Source organism: Anas acuta, chromosome 25 (assembly GCF_963932015.1).
Source record: "Anas acuta chromosome 25, bAnaAcu1.1, whole genome shotgun sequence".
NCBI classification, from domain to species: Eukaryota; Metazoa; Chordata; class Aves; order Anseriformes; family Anatidae; genus Anas; species Anas acuta.
Window position 1 is genome coordinate 867511 of NC_089003.1, and position 20225 is coordinate 887735.

The following is a 20225-nucleotide window of genomic DNA, read 5'->3' on the forward strand; positions in this document are numbered from 1 at the left end:
TTTTAAGCCGTGGAAAGGAACAGAGGCAGGGAGGGGCAGGAGGGATTTCTGGACGTTTTCCCCATCGAAAAGTCACGGCAGCATTTTGGCCAAGCCAGCCGGGTCCCAGCTGGCTGCTGGGGGTCAGGAAGAGCCAGCGCGGGGGCAAAGCTCCAGCCCCCAGCCCAGCCCTGCCTGCCTCGAAGCCTGGGGCCGGGGTTTGAAGCCTTGCGGGAGCGATCTCTGATCCGGTGTCTGGAGGTCTCCCCTGAGAGCCCAGCTGGCACCACGCAGGAGCTTTGCTGCCACCCGAAACGGCGCTGACCCCTCCGCAGACAGAGGAAGGAAACACCAAGCGAGGCGGCGCGTCGCGAACTGCTTCGTTCATTCATTCATTCCTAATGAACTCTGCTCATCCTCAATTATTGATGCTCCTGGAGACTCAGCCTGCCGGCCCTGGGAGAGGAGCAGAGCCCAGGTAACAGGACACGGCCCCCGCAGCTGCCTCCTCGCTTTGGGTCTCACTGCAAATCCCCTCCAGCGAGCAGCCCGGCCAGGCACAGCACCCAGGGCACCGGGCATCACCTCGCCGGGCTCTCAAGTTTCCAAACAGCTCAGAGGGAGCAGCCCCCGGCTGTCCTGGTGCTGCACACATCATTTGCACTCTCCTCTTCCTCCCCGTGGTGCTGTGCCGTGTTTTGGCCAGCCAGGAGAGCCGAACCTCAGCAAAATCCCTGTGCAAGGAGGGCTTCCACGAGCCCAGCTCCTGCCCCCCGACACAGGAGCCAGGAGACGCACAACCGGGAGCAAAAGGAGCAAGAACTGGAGGAAAATGGAGCTGCAGCAGCAAAGGTGGGAGAAATGAGAGGTCCAAGGTGCAGCTTCGGGGTGCTCTGACCGAGGGCCATACCACGAGTCTCCGCCGACCCCCAGCCCTCTCAACCCACCTGGAGCTCGCCACCGAATTAAAAGCGCACCACTCGCGGCAACAATAATTCATCCAGCGTCTAATGCTCAACATTTTGTCAGGATTATCCCGATTAACCCAGAATTAATCCCGATCTCAATGTTAACAGGATTAGCGTTCAAATCGGATTAGTTTTTCAAGCAGACCCCTCGACTGAAGGCAGGGGCCGTCCCCACCAGATGTGCGCCGGCAGCCAGATGTGAGCGGGAGCCGGGCACGAGCTGGGATCGGGGTCCCCGCAGCAGGCACCGCCGTGACACCAGCACCCGGCACCCCCCTGCCCTGCAGGCACAGGCACACAGAAGGTGCCTGGCACCAGGATGTAGTGCTTCCACGCACAAACACCCTCCTGCACCCAGACATCACCCGGGCGGCTCGGCGGAGGCCACGGGTGGCTGCCTGCCCCCTGTAACCACGCCGCTCCCCTTCCTGCTGGCACCAGCAGCCTTCGCCTGCCTGATGAATATTTAAGAGCCTGGCTCCTCTGCAGCCTCATGAATATTGACAGCTGCTGGTTGCTGCCACCCAAACACGCCTCGGTGCCGTTCCCCCCCCAGCCCAGGCAGCAGCTCTGCCCCAGGGATGGGGTGGAAGCAGGGCAGCATCACCACGTCCCTGCGTTCAGCCCCAAAACTCCCAATTCCTCCCCAAAAGTTCACATGCTCCAAAGCAAGGCTGGGAGAGGGGGGCTGAGGCCATCCCTGGGGATGAGGCTGTTGGGGCTGGGGTGGGACGTGTGGCAGGAGATGGATTTGGGGGTGAGGGTAAAGTCCTGGCTCTGCCCCAGCCAGCTCAGTCCCCCCATGGACATTTACCCCAGCGATTTGTCCCTCACTTGGGTCGAGCAGGAGCCGCTTCCAATCCCCTGCTCTCCGGCAACACTGCCTCGTGTGACAGCATCTTCCAAAAATAAGCAAATTACTGCATCCCTCAGGGACGCCGGGGGACTGGAAGGAAAGCCAAGCGTGAGCACACGGCACAGAGAGGATGAGGGAGGGAGAAGGGGACGAGCCCTTGCTCGGGGTCACAGGGCTGCACCCCAGCAGCAGGGAGGGAGCCGGTGCAGGATGAAAACCCCGTGGGATGCCCCGGTTACAGCACCAGCAGGGCGATGGCTGGGAGCTGGGACGTGGCTGAGCACCTGGCAGGGGACTCGGGGACCAGCAGCAGCGTGACAGTGGCCATGGCGAGGCTGGATCGATGGCTCCGTGCGAGCACAGCGCCTGACCCAGCTGGCAGGAAGGAGCATTCGTGAGACGAGCGGGGCTGGCTCAATCTAGAAGCAAGTGCAGAAGCCCCAGGGATGCGCCGGGGCTGCCTTGGTGGGGGCACAGGGCAGGAGGGCAGGAGGAGAGCACGGGCAGGAGGCTGGGGCAGGACCTGCAGACACAGCGGGGTGCACGGGACCACAGCGAATGGGGACAGCCCAATTCCTGGACCCCTCTCCACAAAGACAGCACCAGCCGACGAGCATCTGCTCAGCTCATCCCGAGCACCACAAACACAGCAATACCCCCCCCCCCCCCAATTCCCCCAGGAATCCTCCCCCAAAGCCCATGACTGGAGAGCCCCAAATCTGCGCACTGGGTCCCTGGGCATTTGGCACTGCCCCTCCCCGCAGCCCATCCCTGCGGATTGCAGCTCTCTGCCCGAGGGGGGGCCTGCAGCCACGAGCCCCCCGGGACGCAGGCGGCCTCGAGGAAGCCCCCGGCACCTGCCTGCCAGCATCAGCCTTGTGCACGGCTCGCCCCTGCCGAGCAATCCCCAGCTGCCTTGGGCTCATGCCCCACTTGGTAGCGGGGTCAGGCAGCTGGGGCCCCCGGGGGCGATTTAACTCCTGGTGCATTTGCAGAGCAGATAGAGCCCGGGGACGCTGCCACGCCTGGCACGCAAAGTGAAAAAGCGCACAGCTCTAGGACAGCACCCTGAGTGCCCTGACACCCCTGGGGTGCCTGGAGCTCGTCCCCGTTCCAATTCTTACAAAAAATGAAGAAGAAGAAAAAAAAGGAAATAAAATCAAGGCTTTTGTGCCTTCCCTCCAGTCCCCGGAAATGTCACAGAGAGCATGTGGTTAAAACCAGGCAGGGAGGACTCAGACAGCTGGATATTCATGGAGCTGCTGCTTGCACGCATTTTACAGCGCAAGTACTCCAGGAATGAACACTCAGAACAAGTGCACATATTATGCATTTTATGACTACTCAGCTCGGAGCTGCCAGCCGAGGCAAGTGCCTGTTTTTTCCACAGGAAGAGCAGCCCCACCAGGGACAACATGCCAAGGTCACCCAGCAACACGCCTGGCCTTGAAGTGTTGCCACCGCATCCCCCGGCGAGGAGGAGGGAGGCAGGGACATGCGTACTTCCCCCTGCAGACAATACGGTGCCTGTCTGCAAGGTGCTGGCAGGCAGCGCCGGGCAGGACAGGCTCCCGCCGGGGTCTCCTTTGTGCTGCCGGGGAGAGGCAGCGCCGGGCGCGATGGCTCTGGCACAACGCAGCGGATACCGGCAAGAAGCCCTCTGCTCTGCCATCCGAAGCCTGCTGGTCCCCAGCGCCAGGTGACAGGGAGGAGGATGCAGGCAGACGGGGGGACAGAGGCAGCAGCACCCCAGCCCCCGGGCACCCCCCGTTGCTGCTCCTTCCCCTCCTGCAGGCAGCACCCGACCCTCTCTGCGGGGCTCGAAGCCATCAGTGTGCTCTGCGTGTCCTTTGACAGACCATGCAAAAGCCACTCTCTGGGGCCTGGCAGTTTGTGTAGGGATTCTCCTCCCTCCCCATCACCCCACTGCCTGTGAGGTGTGGGCTGGCACCGCCAGGCACTCACAAGCCCCCACTGTACCCCGAGCCGGGACGCCGCCGAGCGCACGCAGCATCCAGCGGGACCAGATCATACACGGGTGTGTGGAGCAGCTCCCTGCCTGCCCTGCACCCCCACGGCAGCTCAGAGACACGTTCCTCTCCTCATTGAGCTTCACAGGTGGATCCTGAGCCCATCTGGAGTGCGCTTTTTTTGTTCTTTTCCCACAGTTAAGGAAATTGGACTCCTTGTCCCTGCTGCACTGAGATAACTCAAGAGCAGCAGGATTTGCCTGTGGGGTTGTCGTGGCCTAGGTGAGGGCAGGACACTGATTCCTCCCTTTCAGGTAACAACTTTGCTTCTGCAAAACTCATCCCAAAACCATAAAGCTCTTCTCACAAGCTTAAGCTACCGCCAAACCGAGGAGAAACTGCTTTGGCACGGGAATCCTGAGCAAAACCCCAAGCTCCCACCCCCCCGCATAGACACAGAGATGAGGCAAGGGAGGAAAAGTGCATGCATTTCAAACAGAAGCATGAAAAATCAGAAATACTGACCTTAAAGCTCCAGTAGTTGGGTTGCTAACAAAAAATAAAACAACAAAACAAAAGAAAACAAACAAAAAAATACCATTAAGATTCTGCTTTGACTTTTGTTTTCCTTTTGAGAATTGTTGACTTTAAACTGCAACATTAAACCTGCTCTCGTTTCTGCTTAAAATCCCCTCCCAAAGGGTTGCCTACGCCTCATGCTGCTAAGGGCTGCTGAAAGGGAAGCGGGACCATGCAAGCAGGCGGAGAGGGACACTTAGCACAGACGGGGGGTGCAAACTCAGTGAAGCAGAAGGAAGCAGAGAGTGGGACGGCAGCCCAGGATCGCTTCTGGAGCGCGCTGCCTTGGCACGTGCTGGTCAGGCTGCTGCCCTGGGAGTCGGTACTGGAAGCCAGAACAATGTTCAGTTTTACAGGGCTCTTCCAATCCCCCCCGCTCTGCCCCTGCCACCTCCCTCTGGTGCTTCTTCGCGGCGTTTCCACCGGTGTCAAACCGATGTGCTACAGCGAGTGACAGGCGCTGGCAGCAGCCGCGGCCCAGCAAGTTGGAGAGCTCGGGAGCTTCCTTCTCCCAAGCCACCCGCTGACAACCAGCGGAGAGAGGGAACCGAAACTCCTGAGGCTGCCCAGAGCTGTGGCTGCGACACCCCTGAAGGGCAGTGGGTGCGTTTGAGCCCCGAGCTGCCTCCACAGAGCTGCACGAGACCCTCCGAGGACCACGCACGGAGAGCACGGCCAGCAAGGAACGCGCGCTCCTCACTGGGATTGGGGCAGTGGCAGTGCTGCAGGGTGGGACACGCTCTGCACACAGCAGCACCGCGAGCACCCCGGCAGCACCACGCCGGGGCCGGTCCCACAGCACCCCGCTGACGCCAGCCCTCGCCAGCTGCAGCGCGGGGCTGTGCCGGAGGAAGCAGCGCGCTGGATCGGGTGGCCACACGTGTGACCCACCTGGCTGGGTGACAACAAGTGTGAGCCACCCGGCTGGGAAGGGAACGCACTTTGCTATCACTGAAGCATGCAAATTATGGGTGGGGGTGGGAGAGACACCTGCAGAGCAGCTTCTGTCCCAACTGTTTTTTATGGGGATCAAAGTTCTCGGCTTCTCCTTGCCTCCCCTCTCAAAGCCACCAATCTCCCTGCTCCTCTCGGGATCTCCTTCACCACAATCACCACGGCTGCAAACCTTTCCTTATTATTGGTTTAATACAGAGCAAGCTCCTGCACCAAGACCCCAGTCCCCAGCCCCTGCAGTGCCCTGGTGGCTGCCGAGGCACCTCCTGGAGCAGTGCTCGGGGAGCACAGAGGCAGAGCTTGGGTAGAATTTGGAGAATTATTCATCCAAGGTCTCTGACACCGGGGTATCCACCCTTCCTGGCAAGGTAACTGGAGGTCAACTCTACATCAGCACAAACCCTCTTGTAAGGTCCCTTGTTAGACGGATCTGCAGCCTCCGAATTCCCTCATTCTGATCGACACAGGTGCATTTCCATTACTATTCCCTAAGACATGAGCAGACCCACCACAAGTTCTGCGCCGAACCAACTAAGGCTGTTTTCGAAGTGATTCAAGTCAAACAAGCGCAGTTTGCTCATGCAGCCAAGCCTCAAGGCACAAAGGTCTTTTCCAAGGGCACACCGTGACTCAGAGGCACAACCAGGAATAGAAGCCCAGAGCCCTGATTACCAAGCACCACGAGACAACAACCAGCAGGATCCAAGCCTATCCTGGGCACGTAACTCTATTCCAAAACACCGGGAGCTTGAGAGCAAGAAACTGCCCTGGAACACGTTTTAGTACTGGACAAAGCCACCCAGGGCATCCAGCAATGGGGCCAGCTCCTGGAGCTGCAGCCTGGGCACGGGACGGAGCCCAGAAGCGGGTTCCTGATGAACCCATCTCTGCGTCTCCTGGGGGTGAGCAGGACCAAAGCGGTGCTGGAGGGCTTGATGTGCTGCTCCTGGGTTTGGGAACATCTCCAGTGCCACAGCAGATGGATCCGCTTTGTAACAGGGCTTCTGTCTGGGACCCCACAGCCCAGCTGGGGTGCTGCCTCTCCAGGAAGGCTGCCCAGGGGATCCCACATAAAGCAAAGCCAATTTCAAAGAAAACAGGAGTGAATCCTTCACCCCCCTCCTTGCCAGACTCGCCGCGGGCTCTCCCAGCCCCACACAGGACCAAGGTCACGCTCGGGCTCCAAGCACAGGAGCCAGGAGGGGCAGAGCAATGGGACAGGGCCAAGCCCCCCAGCCCGAAGGGCCAGGACCCAGCCCCAAGGTGATGCTCCCAACTTGCTCCCTCTCTGGCTTTCCTCCACGCTCCTTATTTTGCTGTTGGAGAGTTGCAGTAATTTTCCTCAGGCCCTGATATTGCTGATCCTATCTCTCACCAGCCCTTGGTATGTATTTTATTTATTATTTTAGGATGACTGGACAGGCTTATCACAAAGTCCATAAATCACACCCCCACCACACACAGCCACTCCACATCAAACCAGTGATGAGCTCGCCTGAACCCCGAGTGCCCAGGCAGGGGATGGGGAACATTCTGGAAGTGATGCGGTGTGGTCAGGGTGAGCGGGTGCCAGGATGGCACAGCACGGCACCCCCACACCCACAGACACCCGTGGCTTTGGGCCCCCTCCCAGCTCCCCAGCCAGAGCATCAGTCCGGGGTCAGTTCGCCTCCGCATGGCGCAGACGGAGCCCCCCGAATTGGGAAGGTGCCCAGCGGGGTGCTTGGTTTGGTGGTTTGGCAGGGCTCAGCCCCATCTCCTTGCGCTGCTCCAGGTCCCGGGCTGCCAAACTGGTGCCGTGCGGCGAGGGCAGAATCTCCCCCGCGGGCATCGCAGGCTCCATCTGTCCTTGCCGGCACTGCCACGGCACCGAGCTCTGCGGGGCGCGGAGCAGGTTTCAAAGCCGGCTTTTTGCCCGGTTTAGCTCATTTTCTACCAGCCCATTTCCCCCAGAGCCCCCCCATTCCCGTGACCCAGGTGTGCCCTGTCCCTGCGGGGAAGGTGGCGACGTGGGAGGGGGGCACGGCGCTGAGCTCGGGGTGCCTCCCACCAGCGGGTCCACCAACGCTGCTGTGGGACCAGGGGCAGCCCCAGCAGCCCCCCAGCGGCCCCACATCTGGCAGGGCGCGGGTTGGCACAAAGAGAAGGGAAGAGGAGAGGGCCAAGGTAGAATTAACATATCGCTGGCTCTTCAAAAGCATCAAAGGGAGATAATGGTCTGAGAGAGGATTTGAAACGACAGCCCTGTTACAACCGATAAAACAGGCAGCTCGCTTGCAGCAGAGCTGTGCAGAAGGTATGAGGAATTACAAAGGCTGAGATTATAATTACAATGAAAGTCATGTCCGTGATGCTGCAAAATGAGCGACTAACGAGGGCTCGGGGCCCTCCCGAAACACAGATGTGCACACATGTGCACGGGCATGCACAGCGGAGCCAGCATCATGCAAGCACCGAGTCTGCTGGGCACACATGTCAGGGAACCCGTGCACACAGCAACGGGAGCTGCACCAGCACACACACACATGCACGCTGCAGACCCGAGGAGAACCAGAGCTGGGGGAACGCAGCTAAGAACATCGTGTAGTTAACTAAATTTTAAAAAATTCAGCCTTTGTGACAGTCCCAGGAGAAGAGCAGCAGGTAAATGAAATCCTGGTGAGTCACTGCCTTGACCAAGGCAGGCTTCCTCCGGTTAACAATTATAACACGGATCTGTTAGTGATTAACAAGGCAGCACCGACTGCGTCCCTCTAAAATGGGCAGCAGCAGCAGCCCCGGCACACTCCACCGAGGGGAGGGACAGCGGCAGTTTCATTGGCTTTTTAATTAACTCATTTTCAGGAGTTCCAATTTCTGATCGAGTCCCCCTCAGGCACAATGTCTTGACAAACAAAAATCTCCTTGAAAAATAACAGCAAAGTGGAGTTAATCTGCTTCTCCTTATTAAAGTTTTTAATGCTTTTCAGCGCTGGAGAAGCTGAATTAGCAAAATGACAAGATAGAGCCGAATGCAAACAGTAACCAGATACAGCGAAGAGACACCGCCGCTGTGCATTGCAGATACTGTCATCCCAGGTCTTGTAATTTTTGCAGAAGGACCTCTCCAACCTGAGCATCGCAGCACGTGGGAGAAAGGCCGGCATGAGCCAAGGCTGGGATCTGGGAGCGCTGGATCCAGTCCCTGTCACACCCGGGCTCCCGCGGGGCTCCGGGAGCCACTTCAACTCTCCATAGCCCAAACCCCCCCACAACAAGAAGGGCACCGAGACGCTTGTTTTGCGCCTCCTGTTTTAGGCACGAGCATATTTAGGCAGGGAGCTGGGTTTTACTGCATCCTGCTCCAGACCCCAGCCCAAGGAGGCTCTGAGGGCTGCTGTCGGAGATGTGACCACAGTGACCTGGGGGCAGCCAGCACCAACCCCCCAGCCCAGGCAGCTCAAAGCCCGCAGGGATGCCCCATCCCTCGCCCACCCATGCACCGGCCTCTCCAAGAGCTCCTGCTGAAGGCTCGTCAGCTCCCCGACAGTAATTACAGCCCAGACCCACACGGCAACCTCTGAAAGAGCTCGGGGGATGTTAGCGCACAGACACCCTCAGCCATCGGTGGATTCGTGCTCCTGACCCTTCCTCAAGCACCCCGATACCAACACGAAGCAGCAGCACCCTTTGGGAAGATGCAGCAGGACCCGAGCGCTGCTGAGGACGAGCCACGCAGCCACCCTGCTTGGCCTTGAAATCTCCCTGCCGTGGCCCCCCCAGTCAGGTTCTGGCACCCCCTTTGTGCTGCAGCTCCCTGGGGGCCCGGTGCTGGTGCTCAGCACGCCCCCAGCCCGCTGTGACCCCCCCCCCGGCACACGCAGGGATGCACAAGGGCATTAGAAACCCCCCTCCTGCTTGGGTACAACTCGGTGTGGTGGCCACAGCCTCCCAGTACGGCCTCCCAGTAGCTCCAGAGCTCCGGACAGCCGGGGTGCTGGGCTGGGGGGGGGGGGCTGCAGTGGGGGCTGCTCACCCCATAGGGGTAGGGACCAGCAGGGGCCGTGCACCGCGCGCCCCCTCCTCTGCCTGCTGCGGGCAGCGGGGACAAGGAGCGGGGACTGGGGGGGTCAGGGGGGGCCACACGACATGGGGGGGGGGGGCAGGAAAACCGGGGGGAAGTTGCTCCCATAGCGGAGTAGCTATAGCAACGGCACGCGGGGGTGGGCGAGCACCGGGGGGGGGGACATGCAAGGTGAGTGGGGCTGGCACCTGGCTGGGGACCGCGGGGACACCTTGGGGACACCCCGGCACCGGCAGAACCGGGGGGGGGGCACGCTGTGGACCCCCCAGCATGGGTCCAGGGGAGAATTAGGGGGAGCAGCGGGACCCCCCCCGCCGCTGGGACCTCGCTCGGTGCCCCCCCCCCCCCCCGGGCCGGGGCCGCACGCTCCTTAATGTGCCCCCCCCCCCCCCCACCCGCTGCGGTCACTGTCACCGACCCCCATCGGTGACCCCCTCGGCACCCCCGGGATCGCTCCCCCCCTGCGGGAATCCCACGGGAGGGGGCGGCCCCCAGACTCCTGCACGCCCCCGGGAGCCGTTCCGGGGGGGGGGAACCGGGCAGAGCCGCAGGACCGCGCCGCTCCCCCCCCCCATCACGGCAGCCTCCCGGTGCCCCCCCAGCGGTCTCAGCGCCCCCACCCCACCCCCCGGGCGGCTTCCGCGAGCCGGGGGGGGTGGGGGGGACCCGGGGCTGCCCGTGGGAAGCGATCGACCCCCACCAGTTGGGGTGGGGGGGGGGGGCACGGGGACGGTGCGGGGCTGCCCCCCCCGGTCCCAGGGGGCGATGCAGGGGTCCTGGGGGGGATCGGGATGCCCCAGGGAAAGGGCAGGGATGGGGGGGGGGGGGCGAGATATAGGGCTGGACGGGGGGGGGGGGTCAGGATATGCGGGAACGGGGATGCTCGGATGGACCGGGGAGGGGGGGGGATGAAGGTACCGGGGACGGACAGACAGACGGACAGACAGACAGACAGACAGACATCCCCCCCCCACCCCCCCGGTACCTGCGGCAGGTGTCCCCGCAGCGCGGCTCAGCCCCCGCCGCTCCCCGCTCTGGGCGGCTGCAGCGCGGCCCCGGGGGCGGGCGGGGCCCGGTGGTGGCGGTGGTGGCGCTGCTGCTGCTGCCGCGCCCCCCCCCGCCTTCTCCGGTCTCCCCCCCCCCTTCTCCTCCCGTCCCCGCTCCGCCGCCGCCGCCGGCCCCGCGCCGCCCGCCCTTATCTCGGGGCGCGGTCTCCATGGCAACCGCGACTCCACCTGGCGCCGCGCCGCGCGTGCCCGCGACCCCCCCGCACCCCCCCCCCCCGGAGGAGGAGGAGGAGGAGGAGGCGGAGCGGGAGGGAGGGGGGGGGGGCTGCGGGCACGGTGCGCGCGCACGCGGGTGCATGCACGCTGATGCACGCGCACGCACCTGTGCGCGTGCATGCGTGCACATGCATGAACACACGTGTGCACCTACACACGTGTGCAGATCTGTGCTTGCACGCACGCTGATGCAGGTGTGCACACCTGTGCATGTGCATGCACACACATGCATGAACACACGTGTGCACAGCTGTGCATGCATGCACGCTTACACACATGTGCATGCACGCGCGTGCATAAAGCTACGTGTGCACAGCTGTGTAATGCACACCCATGTGTGCACGTGCATGCACACACACACACGTGCACCTGTGCACATGCATGCACACAGCCAAGCATGCACATACACCTGTGCACACGCACACCGGCACAGCCCCCGGTTCCTGCAGCCCCAAGGGGTTTTCCCTCTGACACCATCACCCAAAGTGCCCCCCCAAAAGGCCTGACGGCCACAGCAGCACCAGGGGGGGCCTTTGGTGAGGCAGGAGAAGGCCACGGGCCCGGATTTGTGGGTACGCTCTGCGCTAGCTGTTATTTATTTATCCCAAAGTCGGATTTATTCTGGGCAGCTGCAAATCTGCTGCTGTCAGGCACCACGGACACATTAACACTTAGCTTGAGCCTTTTATTTTTTTTTTTTTCTCTGCAGCAGAACTGGACAAGCTTAAATCCCGGCTTTGATGTACTTTTATTTGGACCTGAGCGAGGTTCCTGCTCAGCTCTGCTGCGGTATTTAACCCCGTGCTGCAGCTCGTGAGCTGCAAGGCGCCCGAACAGACGGGGCTTCAGCTGGTGTGCGCAGGCTGAACTGGTCAAAGGGGTGTTTGTAATCCCCTTTTTGCTGGGGTTAACCATTTCTCTGCGTAACATCACTGGTTTCAGGTCGGTACCCCCAATCACGGGGCAGAAAAACACATCCGAAAGCAATCTGGGTGTTAGTGAGACACAAGGAGGGGCGCAGGAAAGGGTCACCCCATAAAAACCTTCGTATTATTACTGTCCCAAGCACTCCTAATGTCCTGGTGGCGGTCACCACAGGGCCAGGCAGCCCCACAGCCCCCAGGGCAGCCCTACCCACATCCCACGTCCCGTGTCCCCGAGCATCGTTGCAGGTGGAGCTGAGAAACTCGGCTGTGCCATCCCCATCCTGCCCCATCTCCCATCGCATCTCCCCCATGGGGGCAGGATTCAGCCCAGGCACAGCCCCGAAGCCCCGCAGCCGCTGTGCTCGGTCCGCCAGGCTCAGTCCCATTCCTCCCTTTATTGTTAACGTGCCCATTTAACGCGTTCTCCCATCTGGGTTTTAAATTAGCTAGCTGCTGCCTCAGACTTCTCTGCAGATTTGCTAGCAGTCTGTTGGGTGTTGGTACAATTATTTGCCTTTTTTTTTTTCCCCTGCTCTGTTATACATACATATGATTAAAATTAATATTGCGCTTGCTTTCCAGCTCCAATGCAGGAGTACAACTGCAATTTGCTGCGGGCTTTGCCATGCCGAAAGGGATGTTGACATTTATGAAATATTTCCATTCACCTTTGATTGTGTGAACCCTCCCATATGTAATTTTTTAAAAACAAAAACCCACAAAACAGCCAAGCCTGCGATCTGAAACATCCGCCAGGCTCCCTCAACAACACCCGAGCAAGTTCTGCCTGTTTCAGGCAGGCCCGGAGCGTTGCGTCCCAATGTCATTTTAAGGTTGCCCCCAGGTTTCCATCGTTTCTATTTGCATTTTCTCCCCGTTATTATTTACCGCCTGTAGGGAAAATGACAACACACACCCACGGCTTCTTTCCTCCCCTTCCCCACCAGCTGCAAGAAGGTGACTCTCCACTGGGGCTGGGGTGGGCACCGTGCCCGTGCCCAAGGAGCACGGGGAGCCCCCCGCCCCCCACCCTCCACCCCTGTCCCCAGGGGTGTCCCACAGGGGGTCCACGGCCCCAAGCCCCGGGCTGGAGCCTGCAGCTGGAAATGCAGAAGATGCTTCCAGAATGCAGAAGGTCTTTTTGTTCGCCTCCTAAAATCCTCCAAAGCTCAGCAGCCCCCGAGTCAACACTAGCTGGATTTTGCTTTTACAGCTGCTGCCTAAAGAAAAAAGTCCTTAAATCTCTGTAATAATAAGGGAAAGACTCCGAGTTATTTGCTAAGTAATATCACTCAGCGGCTAGAAATGTCACTTGGCCTGTGAGCAGAAGGCCTGGGTACGGCTCACGCCCCCCTGGGGGCCTCGGGGTGGCTCTGGAAGCATCCCGTGGGCAGCGCCCTGCTCGGGGACAGCAAAGCCACCACCAGCAGCCAGCACAGCTCCTGCTGGAGGGCGGCAGGAGCAGGATCCTCTGCTCCTCTTTGCATCCAGCCCTGAGCTGCTTGCACGGAGAGGGGCTGCAGAGCGGGACCCCTGGTGCTGCAGGGGGACAGGCGGGGGCTGGCAGGATGTGGCACGGAGCTGCCACTTTTCCTTACAAAGCTCAATTTCTTCCCGCCGCGATAGTCTGGGAGCCGTCGCCTCCATCCCTCGGGGAGGCGCCTAGTTGGAGATGATATAAGATTTCTTTCCAGCCACTTCCTCCAGCTGCTCCGCGCTCGCCCTCCCCTGTGCCTTTTATAAAAGCGACAGTTTAGGTGGGGATTTATTGCTGCCCCGGTGGGCCCCGGGGCTGGGGCTCGCTTCTACCTGCAGGAGCAGCCTGGGCGCCCCCCTGCAGCACCCTGGGGACACCCCCAGGCACAGGGGTGGGTGTCACCCCCAGGGCCCTCAGGCTGTGCTGCTTTCAGCAAGGCTGCCTGCTTGTGTCACCCACTGGCCCTGACCCACTCTGAGGTTCCTGAGGGAGAATCGAGCCCCCAGGATCAGGCAGCCAAGGGGCATCCCCGTGTGGCACCAAACCCCAGGAGCACCTTGCCACTCACAGCACCTGCCCCACGCAGCTCAGAGCAGAGCCGTGGTCCCTCACTGCCCCTGCTCGCCCTTCCCCACAGCCCCCACACTCACACCACGTCCCTGGAGCCCTGCCCATGCAGCAGCAGGGGGATCCCTGCACAGAACCACCCCGGCTCTGAGCGCATCCCCATCCGCATCCCCATCCCCATCCCCATCCCCATCCCCATCCCCATCCCCATCCCCATCCCCATCCCCATCCCCATCCCCATCCCCATCCCCATCCCCATCCCCATCCCCATCCCCATCCCCATCCCAATCCCATCCTGTCCCTGTCCCTGTGCTGCTCCAACCAGGGCTGGCTGTGGTTCTGCACCTACACCCTCAGCTACAGCCGAAACCTGCAGAGACCTGCGTGGGTGCCCCCTCCTCGGCGGGGTGAAGCCACCTTGTGGCCGTCACATCCATCCCTCTGCCTGCGCGCACAAACACCCGCTGCCTCCTCCATCAGCCAGCGGGACCAAATCCACCCAGTGCAGGGGAAATCTGCCCCGGGACCCCAGCCCTGGGGGAGAGAAGCTCCCATTCCATGCTGAAGCCAGGCCCCTGCTGAGCCCCTGCCCCCCCACCCCGAGCAGACGCCCCTTACCTGGTCCCGCATGCGCTCCTGCTGCCCGCGGAGCGCCAGCGCGTGCTGCGGGTACTTGTTCTTCAGGTGGTCCATGAAGGCGTCCCGCTTGCGCTCCATCTCCGATTTCTGGAGGCCGGTGAGGGCCTCGAGGCTCTGGGCGGCGATGACGGTGTGCCGGCGCTCCGAGGTGTGCACCAGCCCTACGTTGGAGAAGCGCCGCGTGCCGTTGCCCAGGGTGCGGTACTCCCGCGGGTACTCGGCATCGTCCGCCGAGATCATGTGGGTGCTCGTCCTGTCGGGATCTGCGCGGGGAGAGCAGAGCAGGGTCAGGGCCCGGGGGGGTTTGGGGTGCTACGATGGGGCTGGGGGGGTTGTAAGCTAGGGGCCAGGGGTGGTTTGAGATGTGGCTGAGCCCCCGCTGGGAGCTGGGTTGTCCCCCAAAGGGATGTAACCGGTGGGTGGGTGGCATGGGGTTGGTTTGTCCCCCTGCGATGGTGCCTGGGGTCAGATGGGGCTGGGGGCTGCAGGAGGGGCAGAGGGGCTGGGGTGCTACTGGGACCACGACATCTGGGCTGAAACATGTACGAGACAGAGCTGGGGCACCAACACAGCACGGACAAGACACACGAGCTGGGCACCACCCGGAGCACAGACAGACGGAGGGACACAGACACACAGACAGACCAAAAAGAAAAAGAAAAGTGGGCTGGGGCGGTGGGGGGCTCGTGGCCACCCGTCAGTGCCTGCACTGTGCTGCTGCTGGAGGCCGCCAGGACCCCCCCTTGCCCACCCCAGCCCTCACAGATCCCAGTCCTGGGCAGGGGGTGCCAGCAGGGTGCAGGAAGGGCTCGTCCCTTGGCAGGATGGGCCAGCCGTCAGCGGCACGTTGTGATTCTAATTTCTAGGGAAGCTGCGCCCAGCACGCACGATGCAAGTGGTAATTAATGCCTGGGAGTCCCCGCACGCTGCCAACGCCTGTCACCTCCTCGGGGGGCTGTGAGACGGGGCCACCCGCGGCACACAGCCCACTGCAGAGCGCCCCACGGTGCCACCCCAAGAAGCCACCGGTGAGACTCTGAAGATCTCGTGCTGTTTGAGCCCATGGCACACAGCCCGGGGCCAGCCCACGGCGGTACCCCAGCCACGAGCCCTCCGCCACTATTTTGGCAACCTGCAGCACTCGTGTTGCAGGAACTCACCATGCTAAGGCTCATTTTCTCTCACCATTTAACCTTGATCCATTATTCATCTCCCTCCTTGTCCTTCTTTTCCCCCCTTCCTTCCCAAGCTCCCGTTACGCAAATCATAGCGAGCTTTTCCTCTCCTCTCAATTATTTATTAACCCAACATATTAGCTTTATAACAAGCAGTTGTGTTATTAGTGTAGGACAAGCCTCCAGCGCGTGCTACCGACATAACTCGTCTGCTCAAGGTCATCCAAGGGGTTTTGCTGCGAGCTGGTGACACCAGCACTCAGCCCCCAGCCAAAGCCTGGAGCCTTGGAAGCAGCAGGACTGGAGCAGGAGCTGAAGCCCCTGAGCCCCGGCTCAGCCTGGTCCCCGCATCGCCCCTGCACGGAGGTCACAACGGCACATCCACCACGTGCAAAACGCCCTCGGAGCCCTCCGGGGATGATGCCACCAGGGAGGTGTCAGACAGGGCCACCTCGGTCCTAAAGCTCACAGAGATGAGGGCAGCGCGGTGCTGGACTCGGGGCAGGGGGCTGCGAGCACCCCGGGCACCACGCACCCAGCACCTGCACCGTGGGGACGAGGTCCCCCTGCAGGGAAGGCTCACAGCACCCCGTGGGTACAGCGGGTCCGGGAAGGCTGCAGCAGGAGGGGGAAGGAGCACCCTGACAGCTCCCGGGCACAGCAGCGACAGCACCGGGAGGAAGGAGCTGCAGCTCCTCACCCTCACCGGGGAGAGAGGCAGCACCGCAGCGAGGCCTCGAGCTGGAGGGAGGCGCAGGGACGGGGGCTCAGGGCACTGCAAGGGAGGGTTTTCCTTGCACCCTGGGGTGCTGCGGTGGGTGGTGCCTCCCCCAGCCCCGGGTTTAGCAGCTCTGGGGAGAGGCTGAGCTCCCGGCTCCTTCCCACCCTCCTCCTCCTCTCGGCACTGAGCGGCACATCAGCATGCAGCTCCCTGCTCCCTAATTACACGCTCCGGGAGTGGAACGCGCCAGCTCGCTGTCTCTCCCCGACTGCTAAAAAGGATGATTTGAAAAGCCCTGCACAATCCGCACAGGGGTCAGAGCAGAGCTGGAAGCTGCTGGGGGCTCTTCCACCCCCGGCCGTGCCGCATCCGCTTCCGCACCCTTCACCGGGCTCCGGAGCAGCCGGGGGGAGGCAGCCCCAGCATCACAAAGCCCAGGATGGAGGGGCCAGGAGGAGCCCCCGCAGACCACGCACACGCCTGTCCCCACCTCATCCCAATGCTCCCAGCCCGGAGGTGTCCGTGGATCATTTGCTACAGGAGGAGCCACCGGCAGCTCCCTCGGAAGGGGGCCATAAAATCCTCCACGGAGCTCCCTGCGCCCCTGGCACGCGGCCACCTCCTGGGGCTGCTTCCAAGTGGGTCACTGGGCCGGGGGAGCCGTGGGCAGCCCTGCCCCAGCCCGGCCAGGCAGGGACATGTCCCCAGCCCTGGGTTGCTCCATGCTTACCCTCAGGACAGCTTCTGAGCAGCCAGCAAACTGCTTGGGTGGGATGGGGGGGGGAACCCCCCAAGTCTCCAGTGCCTGAAGGTGGCTCCTTGGCTCTCAAAGCAGCTGAAATCCCACGGAAAATCCTGGCAAGCCCCTCTCCGGGCAGCAGGGTGTTAAGGGAGTGCAGCGCTCAGCGATTCATCCATCCATCCATCCATCTTCCTCACCTGCCAGCAGCAGGGCGCAGCCCGGGCTCCTAGCAGGATGCGGCCATCACCTCCACCCCATTTGGGGGGGGGGGCACCGGAGCCCACCCATGCTGGCGATGATGCTTCCCCAAGCAGCCACTCTCCAACAGCTCCCTGCTCCCTCCCTGGCCAATGCGGGTGGGAGAGGTCCCCAAAATCCTGCCGCGGGTGCTGCCCCGCCAGAACCACGCCGGGGTGGGCGGCCGGCAGGGTGGTCTGTGCCGATCCCCCCCCCACCCGCAGCGTGGCGGGGGTTTATCATAAAGAGGATCTCTCAAACACAGTTTATTACTGCAGTTTCATAAATCTTCATGAAGCAGCAAGGCTCACGCGGGCCGTGAAAGCCGTGACAGTTAGCGGAGCATGAAAAATAGACCAAGAAAGCAATTGTACAAAAGGGGGAGTGGGGAGGGGAAGGAGCGATTACATTTGGGGAGAAAGGGAGGCAAAAGAATAGAAGCCCTTGGAGCTACGTGGCTCCCCCGCGCCCGGCCATTAAGGCAGGGGGATGAGCACAACGCGTTCGCTTTCCCCGGAACGCCGCAGCCGCCGAGCTCCAACCCCGCTGCCTGCGCACGGCACCTGGGGACATGGCACGGCGCGCACGGAGAGCCCCGCGCTGAGCTAACCCCTTCCCTGCCACGCTGCCGGGCCACCACGGAGCACGTGGGGCTGGGGAAAGGGCAGCAGGAGACCCACCCGGCTGCTCACGGGGCTGGCTCAGCTCGTTTTGTGCTGAGCAGCTCGGAGGGGACCCCAGGAGTCAGCCCCTGCCCAGGTGGGGACCTGTCGGGGTGAGGAGACCAGCAGAGGGGTTGCTGTGCTTGAGCCAAGCTGTACTCGTGCCTCTTTTGAGATGGGGCCGTGGTGGTAAAGTGGCCTCGAGGCTCTGTAGGGCCAACAAGCCTGGTGAATGCAGCCAGGAGCTGCATGGGTGCCGGTGTCCCACGGAGGGACAGAGCTGGGTGGCCCTGCTCTGGCCAGGAGCACTGCAGATGCTCTCCGGCTTCTCTCCAGCTGTTCCCTGCCTGGCATTTTGCTGACGTTTCAGCGAGGACAGCAGTCAGATCAGACATCACCCACAGCAGCCCTCAGCCCCAGTTCGGTGCGGGGATGTGCGCTGTGCACCCACTGCACCTCGGCACCGGCAGCCTTCGTGTTTTCTTCCCAAAGCCATGCCTCCCGGGGGCATCTCTGCCTGGCTCGGGGGCTGCAGGCGGGGGGCTCAGCACGTGGTGCCCCTGCAGCTTGGCTAAGGCACAAACCTGGGCTTCCACGCACCCACGTGCCACGGCCCGGCGGGGCCATCCCAGCACGTGAGCGTCAAGGCAGGAGCGCTCGCACGCCCTCCCCGTGCCTCCCGGCGGCCTCGTGCGGAGGAGAGAGCAATATGAGGAGTGAAAGCTCACGGACGGCTGGGCTGAAAGCTTCCTCGCGATCCTCTCACTCCTGGGCTGATGGAGACCTGGCACTGAACCTCCTGGGAGAGGCCGGGTGGTGCTGAGGCTGCTGAGGGCAGGGCGGCCACCCCGCTGCCTGTATGGGACCGTTAGCGCCTGTCCCAGCACAAACCTCGCCGTGCCCGGGGTACGGCTGACCCCAGGGGGCAAAGCCACTCAAACCCCGAGGGTCTCTCCCCGCAGCCCCACTCTGCGGCTTGGCAGCGGGCTCCCTGCCATGCCTTTCACTCCCCGATTCAAGTGGAACCAGGGAAGATAAAACACCACCCGCTGGCTGCTTCCTCGGGAACTTCCCAGCCGGGCTGGCACAGCCACTGGGGTCCCGCTGTGCCGGCACCGTGCCCGGGACACCCGCAGGCTGGCAGGGACACGATGCCCGCGTGGCAGCAGCCTGGATGCATCCCTGCAGACCCGGCCCTGCCCATCCCCAGCCATGACGTGCCCTGGCTGTGCCTGCACCCTCCAAGGCCACTGCAGCTGCATGGGATGGAGGAGCCCACCCGAGGCCGTGCAATGCATTGGTGCATCTCAGCGCGGCTCCTGGGCACAGGCGTGTGGCTGTGACAGCTGGTGGCACCCAGAGGCTGCTGAGAGGCTGCCTGAGGAGCCCCGAGGCAGAGCAGGATCCGTCCCAGGCAGCTGGGCACAGGCTAGCAGGGTGCGCTCCCGTTTGGAGCACGGGGCAGCCCAGCTGGCACCGCAGCGCAGCGCTGCCCTGGCTCTGGAAGCAGGGAAACCATCAGCTGAATTCCCCCGTCATTGTCAAAACCTGAGCTGAAGGAGAAATCCCATCTGGCCGGCCCTGTAAAAAGCAGCAGCTACTTCCCACCTCGCCGGGTGTCATCGCACCCACGCGGGCACACGGAGCCGAGCTCCCCCAGCACCCTTGGCTGGAGCTCCCTCCCCACACTCTGTGCTGCCAGGGGGACGTGACCCTGGCTGTCCCCTGTCCCCTCCCACACACAGGAAGGGGGACACGGCCCTCAGACGCCCCCAGCCCTGCCCACACAGCCCGCAGCTCCCACCAGGATGCTTTTTGCAGGCAGGGCGCCCTGTCCTTGTGCTGCCTGTCCCTGCGCGCTCACAGCACCACGTCCTGGCACAGCAGCCAAAAAGCACGAAGCGGCCCTGTCCTCCCCAGCCCCGTCCCTCTTCTCGGTGCTGTCTGATCAGCTCAGCATCTCCTCGGGAGCTCCTGATGCTCCTGGCAGGGAGCTGTTCCTATACCCATCCGAGCACTTCCCCGCAGGCTGTGCAGCACCACGGTGCCGTCGGCACGCGAAGGAGCTGCCCTGGCTTGGGCGAGGGAAAATGAGACAAGCAGTGGAGGAGCTCACGGAGGTCGAGGTGATGCAGAGAGGATGAGTCACGGCTAGGGGAGCTGGGGCAAATCTTTGCCCTGCCACCAGTTTTAACATGGAGACAGAAACTGCCCAGGGAAAGGCAGCAAGCGCGGCCCTGCGGGATGAGGGGGTCAGTGCGGAGCAGGGCAGAGCCATCCCCAGCGGGGAGCAGCTGAGCAAGGAGCCCTGAGCACCCTGGCATGAGACACAGGATGAAAATAAAGGAGAGCAGGGGCCAGGCTCCTCCCAGCATAAACACAAGACACGTCGTGGGCTCCTCTCCCACCCACACGGCAGCAGCAGCT

General features: G+C 62.3%; 1 protein-coding gene across 12 annotated transcripts in view; it reads right to left on the bottom strand.

Moving 5' to 3' along the window:
* SRCIN1 (SRC kinase signaling inhibitor 1) overlaps nt 1-20225 on the bottom strand; it is a 62606-nt gene that overhangs the window by 20679 nt on the left and 21702 nt on the right. For 9 of the 12 annotated variants that reach the window (XM_068660633.1, XM_068660632.1, XM_068660637.1 and 6 more), the window contains 2 exons: nt 14241-14524; nt 4299-4322 (listed from right to left, as the gene is read on the bottom strand). In XM_068660633.1, the coding sequence (XP_068516734.1) occupies nt 4299-4322; nt 14241-14524 (308 nt within the window). Of the gene's footprint in view, nt 1-4298; nt 4323-10354; nt 10506-14240; nt 14525-20225 lie in introns of those variants that run through there. The other 3 variants (XM_068660640.1, XM_068660634.1, XM_068660639.1) reach the window with 3 other exon arrangements.